This window comes from Trypanosoma brucei, chromosome 6 (genome assembly GCF_000002445.2).
Source record: "Trypanosoma brucei brucei TREU927 chromosome 6, complete sequence".
In the NCBI taxonomy this organism is placed as follows: Eukaryota; Euglenozoa; class Kinetoplastea; order Trypanosomatida; family Trypanosomatidae; genus Trypanosoma; species Trypanosoma brucei.
The window spans coordinates 420,570-429,426 of NC_007279.1; the positions used below are offsets into that span (position 1 = coordinate 420,570).

General features: G+C 49.5%; 4 protein-coding genes across 4 annotated transcripts, besides 6 other annotated features; all 4 read right to left on the bottom strand.

Annotated features, from left to right (window-relative positions):
- Positions 1 to 8,857: part of a sequence feature (sequence corresponds to BAC RPCI93-3A7) that runs on past both edges of the window.
- Tb927.6.1050 (cysteine peptidase precursor) lies at positions 99 to 1,448 on the bottom strand (the record flags this gene model as incomplete). Its single annotated transcript, XM_840134.1, has 1 exon — positions 99 to 1,448. One exon carries the CDS (start codon positions 1,446 to 1,448, stop codon positions 99 to 101), a length of 1,350 nt encoding a protein of 449 aa, XP_845227.1.
- Positions 1,860 to 3,209, bottom strand: Tb927.6.1060 (cysteine peptidase precursor; the record flags this gene model as incomplete). Its single annotated transcript, XM_840135.1, has 1 exon — positions 1,860 to 3,209. One exon carries the CDS (start codon positions 3,207 to 3,209, stop codon positions 1,860 to 1,862), a length of 1,350 nt encoding a protein of 449 aa, XP_845228.1.
- Positions 3,513 to 3,595: a sequence feature (T-rich).
- Positions 3,629 to 3,650: a microsatellite.
- Positions 3,780 to 3,806: a microsatellite.
- On the bottom strand, positions 4,283 to 7,078 carry Tb927.6.1070 (hypothetical protein, conserved; the record flags this gene model as incomplete). The annotated part of the gene is made up of 1 exon (XM_840136.1): positions 4,283 to 7,078. One exon carries the CDS (start codon positions 7,076 to 7,078, stop codon positions 4,283 to 4,285), a length of 2,796 nt encoding a protein of 931 aa, XP_845229.1.
- Positions 7,190 to 7,209: a microsatellite.
- Positions 7,209 to 7,232: a microsatellite.
- On the bottom strand, positions 7,541 to 8,431 carry Tb927.6.1080 (hydroxyacylglutathione hydrolase, putative; the record flags this gene model as incomplete). Its single annotated transcript, XM_840137.1, has 1 exon — positions 7,541 to 8,431. The coding sequence occupies one exon, from the start codon at positions 8,429 to 8,431 to the stop codon at positions 7,541 to 7,543; it is 891 nt and encodes a 296-aa protein (XP_845230.1).

Sequence of the window (8,857 nt, forward strand, 5' to 3'; positions counted from 1 at the left end):
GGGGGAGTAAAAAGGGAAGGAAATAAAAAAAAAAACCAAGCAATAATGAACGAGAAACACCAATCACAAGGTGAAGCGCAACCCAAGACTACGCCACCTCACTGGTGTGGGACCAGCCTGGCCGCCTTAGTGGGTGGGTTGGTGGAGCAATGATACTCAACGGACCCAATCAAAATGGGTATGCACTTATCCAGTGGCACAGTAATCGGCACAGAGGGACCGCTGCAGCTCCTGCTTAGTGGGTAGATTATTTGTGTAAGGTTGCTTGCGCCACATGTGGCGATCACTGAGCCGACGCCGGTAGTCTGGACGCACTCGCCAGTGGGGAAGGTGGCATGTGAGCAGCCTTTGGTACAACCCTTGCCCTCGCAGAAGTCCTGTGTAAAAGTTGCTGAAGGCGGCGGCGGTGGTGGTGGTGGAGTGGGGCCTCCAACAACTGCGGAGGATACGGCCTGATTCATGAGACATTGGTTTGTGCCCTTCTCGATGCGGATGTAGCCGTCCTCGCCCCACATGTTGCTCCACGAGTTTTTGATGATCCAGTAGGGTGGATTGCTATTATCATTGTAACCAACGAGGAGCACACCATGATCCAATTGCTCGGAGGTGCATGAAGTCAGAATCCCACCGTTATAGTCCATAAAACTTGTGGCGTCAACGGCAATAGCAAGGGGACCGTTTTCTGCCAAATACGCGGCGATAGCGTCCTCATCCTGCGGTAAGTCAACATGGTCTGTTATCGCAGCACCGATCTCGTGACCATTCATCTGGCACTGTGGCTGCTCACCATTCCCAGAAACATAGGGATAGCTCGCCTCCGTGAATACGTTTCCACCGTTTGAATTTACTATCCAGTTGAAGGCATTGTCCATCAGCCCACCATTACAACCTGAATCAATGGTATCACATGACACTAGCATCTGCTCCGAGAGGGATACGAGAGGATTTCCTGCCACCTGCCACTGCCCTTCGATGTTGCCGATAGTTGAAAAGGCCCAGCACGAGCCGCACTGACCCTGATCCTTCACTGGGGTCACTGCTCCCTTCTCACGCCAATCCACAGCTGCAGGAGCACGGCCAGTGGTTACGTTCACCGTCTTGCGTAGCCGCTTCTGCGCAGCTGCAAAGTAGGACGCGCCGTTACGGTAGCGTGCCCTGAACTCTTCACGTGTCATATCCGAGAAGGGTGTCACACCAAACGTTGCGTATGGGTTCGCCGCAGCTTGAATCTTCGCCTGCTCCATATTCTCCTCAAAGGCACGGAAGCGGAATGCTTCCTCCTTAGCATCCTTGTACACCTTGCCGTACTTCTTCTTGAACGCAGCAAAACGCATCTCCAATGACTCCTCCACGTGGAGCGACCCGAGTGCGACAGACGCAAGGCACGCTGCCATAGCCAGCAGGACAACGGGGAGACGTACAAAACGCACCATTTCTGTTCGAGGCATCTTTCGGCTGTTTATGTTTGGATGGACCTTCCTTGCGCGTGCAAACGGTAAAAAGTAATATAAATGGGGAAAAGCTTTGTGATGCAGAAGAAGTGAGTCACGACAACACTTACACAGCACGTGAGTTGCAAAGAGGGAGTTACAGCAATGACGTCCAAGGAATAAATAAAAAAACACACGCGTGGCTAAGACGGCATCAGCACTCACTGTACCGGAGCGCAGCACATTCTGCTATGCACATACCACACGCACATGCCCTCCAGGTGTATTACAGTTCCACTACACAGCCGCTCGCCGAAGAAGATAGAATTGAGGGGGAGTAAAAAGGGAAGGAAATAAAAAAAAAAACCAAGCAATAATGAACGAGAAACACCAATCACAAGGTGAAGCGCAACCCAAGACTACGCCACCTCACTGGTGTGGGACCAGCCTGGCCGCCTTAGTGGGTGGGTTGGTGGAGCAATGATACTCAACGGACCCAATCAAAATGGGTATGCACTTATCCAGTGGCACAGTAATCGGCACAGAGGGACCGCTGCAGCTCCTGCTTAGTGGGTAGATTATTTGTGTAAGGTTGCTTGCGCCACATGTGGCGATCACTGAGCCGACGCCGGTAGTCTGGACGCACTCGCCAGTGGGGAAGGTGGCATGTGAGCAGCCTTTGGTACAACCCTTGCCCTCGCAGAAGTCCTGTGTAAAAGTTGCTGAAGGCGGCGGCGGTGGTGGTGGTGGAGTGGGGCCTCCAACAACTGCGGAGGATACGGCCTGATTCATGAGACATTGGTTTGTGCCCTTCTCGATGCGGATGTAGCCGTCCTCGCCCCACATGTTGCTCCACGAGTTTTTGATGATCCAGTAGGGTGGATTGCTATTATCATTGTAACCAACGAGGAGCACACCATGATCCAGTTGCTCGGAGGTGCATGAAGTCAGAATCCCACCGTTATAGTCCATAAAACTTGTGGCGTCAACGGCAATAGCAAGGGGACCGTTTTCTGCCAAATACGCGGCGATAGCGTCCTCATCCTGCGGTAAGTCAACATGGTCTGTTATCGCAGCACCGATCTCGTGACCATTCATCTGGCACTGTGGCTGCTCACCATTCCCAGAAACATAGGGATAGCTCGCCTCCGTGAATACGTTTCCACCGTTTGAATTTACTATCCAGTTGAAGGCATTGTCCATCAGCCCACCATTACAACCTGAATCAATGGTATCACATGACACTAGCATCTGCTCCGAGAGGGATACGAGAGGATTTCCTGCCACCTGCCACTGCCCTTCGATGTTGCCGATAGTTGAAAAGGCCCAGCACGAGCCGCACTGACCCTGATCCTTCACTGGGGTCACTGCTCCCTTCTCACGCCAATCCACAGCTGCAGGAGCACGGCCAGTGGTTACGTTCACCGTCTTGCGTAGCCGCTTCTGCGCAGCTGCAAAGTAGGACGCGCCGTTACGGTAGCGTGCCCTGAACTCTTCACGTGTCATATCCGAGAAGGGTGTCACACCAAACGTTGCGTATGGGTTCGCCGCAGCTTGAATCTTCGCCTGCTCCATATTTTCCTCAAAGGCACGGAAGCGGAATGCTTCCTCCTTAGCATCCTTGTACACCTTGCCGTACTTCTTCTTGAACGCAGCAAAACGCATCTCCAATGACTCCTCCACGTGGAGCGACCCGAGTGCGACAGACGCAAGGCACGCTGCCATAGCCAGCAAGACAACGGGGAGACGTACAAAACGCACCATTTCTGTTCGAGGCATCTTTCGGCTGTTTATGTTTGGATGGACCTTCCTTGCGCGTGCAAACGGTAAAAAGTAATATAAATGGGGAAAAGCTTTGTGATGCAGAAGAAGTGAGTCACGACAACACTTACACAGCACGTGAGTTGCAAAGAGGGAGTTACAGCAATGACGTCCAAGGAATAAATAAAAAAACACACGCGTGGCTAAGACGGCATCAGCACTCACTGTACCGGAGCGCAGCACATTCTGCTATGCACATACCACACGCACATGCCCTCCAGGTGTATTACAGCTCCAAGATATAGCATCCTGTGTGGGATGTTTTATTTTCTTTTTTAATAAAAAAATTTTGATGTTTTTGTTTATTTTTATTTTTATTGATGCTGCCTTTTTTATTGTTATTTGAAGAGAAGAAAATTACTTTTTATTGCATATTAATATATATATATATATATATATTAGGTTTTTTCTATTTTTAGGATATATATATTTTTTCTCCTTTTTTTGTGTACAGCAGGAGTGACGGTGTCTATTTGTGTTATGCTTATGCGTGGTAGCGTTGTTGATGTCGAATTTTTTTTGTGGCCTTATATATATATATATATATATATATATTAGTTGTCTAATAAATTATGTATAACTTTTTGTATTTGGTGATTACCTTTTTACTTTGAGAGATGCGTTGGTTCTCTCTCTATTTTTTTAAGTGTTGTAAAAATTGTGTATATCCTTATGTTTAATACTTTGTAAAATTAGATTGTCTTTCTATGATGAAGGGGCATCTCAGAGGGGCCTACTTTTAATTCGTGCCAGTGTGTTCCAGAGAACGGTGTAAGCTAAGTGTGTTGTGTGTCTTAGATTGAGGTGCATGATGGAAAAGATGATGTATTGAGGTTTGTGTTGGTTAACAGTGATACAGAAGGGCTGTCAGTCTCAGGAAAGCAGTTTCTCGGGGGCGGGGAGGGGGAGTAGGCGATAGAAATAAGAAGCAATTAAAAAAATAAAAAATGTTACCTTCACGACGGTACAGGCTCGATGGTCGCCCGTTTTCGATATCCAACATTACACATACTGTTTAGATGAATGAAGATCTACCCTGATGCGATATTTGCCGCCGTTTGTTCTAACACCCACCAAAGTGATACCGCCATATCCGTCAGAGTGATCTGTCTCCTATTTTCTGTGGAGTGAGAACGCGAAGTAAGGGGGTAGTCGTCAAAAACCTCAACGGTGCGTGGGGTGACGAACCGTAGCGTCGCAAATGGTGTCAATTCCCTGTGACTTCCCATCGTTTCAACTTTGCAAATCTTCTTTTCCCCGCCTTCTCCATCTCCCTGGCCCACATTCTCTCCTCGCTGCTGTTTGCTTCGCCGCAGACTGAGGCGCCGAGGCGGGCCTCTTTCAAGTCCGTGGGTAGGAGGTGATTCAGAAGCTTCGACACCGCTGCTGTCTACATCCACACTTTGGCCCTGTTTCTTCACTAAACGTACCGAAGGAGAGGTACGAAATGACCTCTCGGCACGTTCGACAAGTTTCCAGAAACCACTACAGAATTGTCCCGGGATGACCGTGTCTCCCAAGACACAAACTTTGAAAACCTCCCACCACCCCGCGCCGCTGCTGGCGTTGGCAGCTCCATCATAAGGCGCGGCACCAGTTGCGGCGCTACGGTCGCTCTTTCTCTCCTTTTGGCGTTGGACAAGCGTAGCAAAGAGGCCTATGGCAACAAGCAAAGATTGATGTTGCTGATGCTCGGGCATAAGGCAGAGGGCAAAACCCGAGGCCCGCAGGCATCGGACGACTGGCCAAGGTGTAGCAAGAGCTAAATCAATTGCATTTGATGTTGCTTCGACTGCCCATGCATCAACCACTGGAAATATGTCACGTGGGAGAGTGCTGCATAGTAGTAGAGCCTCGAGTTGGAGATGCAGTGCACACTCAATAAGGCACTCGAGTTCTTCCTCACTTCGGCTGAAGAATGCAGAACAGGGAGCGCCCAAAGTGTCCCCACAACTTGCGGCATCTGTTGTAAAGCGTGAGACTGGGTAATGTGCATTGGTATTTGATTTCTCAACTCTTGATAAGTGCCCGTTTGACTTTCTCTCGTGGACAGATTGTTGCTTTGTGAATAACCCACGGCATCCAATGAGTCGGCGGGCGGTTGTGGACAAGGTAAACGTAATTGCTGCCAGGGGATCACGACCGACGGACGCTCGTGAGCCTCGCTGCAATGGCACGGTAAAAAGGGTGGGGCCTTGCTGTTGCTGTTGCTGGTGTATTGGGGCCCGCCGATTGTTATTATTTGCCGCTGCCGTTGTGGTTGGTGGTAGCAATTCAACGATGCGCCGCGATTCAGCAACATCTATGCGTACGAAGCTACATGTCGCAGCGCACATAGCACTCCAGCACCGCAACGGTGAAGTTCCTCCCGCATGAAGAGAGCCGTGCACAGCATGCCGTCTCGCTCTACCTACCCACTTTTCTTGAAGTCTTTCATCGTCTTGTGAGCTTCTGCTTGTCCGAGGAAGAAGGGGTAACACGTCGTTTGACCCCATGTGTGCTTCATCAAGCAAACGAACAACCAAAACTATGTCTCCAGCACCCTGTGAAGTTGGAGGTGATGAGGGCATCCGCAGCACAACGCCTGAACAAGAAACGACGCATGAGTAGAAGTCCCCCTCTTGAGTGGATTTTCCCGCGCCCCTGTACCCGGTAAGAGCCCGCGGAAGCCAAACGCCCACGCGTGACCCACGTCCAATCAGGTTGAAGTTTAACAGAAAAAACGGTGGGGGAAGTCGAAGTCGATACGGCTGCTGCTGTTGTGCTTCCTCAACTAGCAGGCAGCACAGTATACTGCAGAATGCCTTGAGGTGCGAGGAAAACCGCGGATCCATTTGCACAAGGTTGTGAAGGTGAGGAATGCTCTCAATGAGTGTCGCGTTTCCCACTAGTGCCACAATCTTAATTGCACAGGAGAAGTAATATGCGCGAGCGAACCGTTTCCCGCACTTGTCAACTGTGGCAAACCAATCACCCAATAGACCAGTGGCGGCACGTTGCACTTGAGTGCGTTCCTTAGACCGTATGTGAAAAGCTGAAGGGGCACCGCAAACATTGCCGAACTCAGCCTTCTCAGTAACCTTCTCATCACTATGAACAAAACTCGTCTTATTGTCGTCACCACCTTCCTCACTATCAGTGGCCGCAGGAATTTCATGTAACTGCAGGAACCACAAAACAGCCTCCACCCAAGAGGAATTTGTTCCTGCTCCCGCAGTCGGACCAGGCGTCTCTAGTATTTCACCCCCTTGCTTTCCGGGGGACCACTCCTTAGCCCACAGCGAACCGCTGTGAAAAAGAAGGGCAAGAAAGAGTTGATCAGACCCTAGTAGATGCCTCCAAATTTCAATACAGCGCCTCCACCGCTGGGCGCTGCTGCAAGCAGAACTGCCCTTATTACTAAAAGACGTAGCATTAAGCGATGCTTTTGTGCTGCACACTCCGTTACCATCATTCTCATGTTCGCGCTGAGCCGTCAACAACTTCTCCTCAGCTTCAACCTCCGCCTTCACCTCTGCTCCTTCGTATGTGGTTGTGTCGGCTTCCCAATCATCGTTTTCCACTACTTCTCCTACAAGGTGCTTGACAAGTGTCGGTAGGAGCCTTTCAAGTGCTCGGGACATATCCAAACCCACACCGCACCCCTCTGCGCTCTGTTTCCCGAGTCGTAGCCTCACACTTAGTTTTCCTGCTTTCCCGCTTTTGTTTTCTTTTTGACCTTCCGTGCTATTGTTACTGCTATTTCGCCCATTGCGGTGTTCATGTTGATGAGAGCGTGAGTAATGAAAGAGGACGTGCGTGGGAAAAAATGCCGATGACAAATACATTTAGTTTGTGATTGGAGGGAGATGAAGGAATGAAACGAAGCAGAGGCTGTGGGAACGTGCGAATATATTTCGCAACCACAAAGTCATTCGCAGAGTTCAGCCAAGGACGCGTCTCTCTCTCTCTCTCTCTCACACACACACAGACACACACACAGTTTCTTCATTCAGTTCCCGTCCACAGAGAAAAGCTCGAAAAGAACAACCACTCTCTTGGTCACCGCACCGTGCCCCCAAAGAAAATCAAAGAAAAAGAAAAAAACAACTCCAATAGTAGTATTGTATTCATTTTCCCTTGCGTGGACAACTAGTACCACAACAAACTTATAGAATCCATCGCCGCAAAGTCTCCAAACACTCTCGACCCAACAACATGTGATCACGGCACATTAATGGTTCACACCAGTCCCAGCACTTTTTTTTTTTGGCGTGACACGTCGTAGGTACCACACCATAGTTCGCGCCTTACGGACACGTATTATAGAGGAAGTCCATCAATTTCACGGCGGTTTCGCCCTTATTCATAACACGCACGAATGCTTCATCGCATGTACGGAGAAAGAGATTCTGTCGTTTCTCCTCCGCGAGTGTACTTGGCACAGTTGGAACGTTGCCTGCAACACTCTCTGTGTAACGGCGCAATTGCGCCTCAACAAATGATACATCGGGATGTGAAGCGGGGAGAGCATCACGCGAGAAACGAAGAAAATTGACGGTATACTCGTGTCCAGGGAATATATACGTATGATTGTCTCGTTTTTGCACATCCGTCGCATCACACGCACTGCTCTCACAGGCACCGTTAAGATTGTACACCTTCCGCAGGGCGCTACACATAAGTACGGCGTCGCCCTCAAAAAAGGCACCAATGCCACCGACAAACATTGTATCACCGGTGAAGAGTGCAATACCATTCTCCGCCTTTTGCGGGTGGTACACCTTGTATAGAACGTGACCACTTGTGTGACATGGGGCGTCCAGCACATCTACCTTTAATTCCCCAATAGAGAAGTGATCACCTTCACGGACCTTTTCTGTGACACCTGGTATGGGTTCGTTCGCACCGCCGATAATACGGAATGCCCCCATAGCATTCAGTTTTTTCTGAAGGCTGATGTTTCCACCCGAATGATCGTGGTGTTTATGAGTGGAAAGGATTGTACGAAGATCGGTCGTGCGGTCGACGCCACCGAGGCGCCGTACATAATCAATTACTGGGTCGATGTCCACTGAAACGTCGACGGCAGCCAGTGTGTTTGTTGCCTTGTCGTGAATGACATACGAGTAGTTATCCTTCAATACAGGTATTACTGCCACAGTAAAGGCGGTCCCGATGCTCTTCACTACAACTTCCATTTTCGGTGGTGGCAGTCCACCTCAAAAATTGTTATCGAAGTTGTGAATAAACGGACAACCCCCCCCCTCCTCTTCAGTGTATAGCCTTTCCACCACCTTTTGCCCTGACTCTACAAATTGTGTTTGACAATATTGTATACGGAACCGTATTTAGCGCTTCACAGTGAGGACGCTACTGGCAACGATGGCGACGGTGGTTTTGATAACCGATTTCAAGTGGGAACGGAGTAACGAATGCAAACCTTTTTTTTCTTTCTTCTGTTCCTTGGTTACCGAATCCAACGCCCTAACTCTCCACTGGGTCTGATGTTAAAACTAAAAACTCAAAACAGATGCTTTTCAGAACCTGATGGGTGTGTGTGAGGGGAGGGATGGGAGAAATAACTGTGAAGGTTGTCGTCAGAGTGGAAAGTAACCAAACGAGTT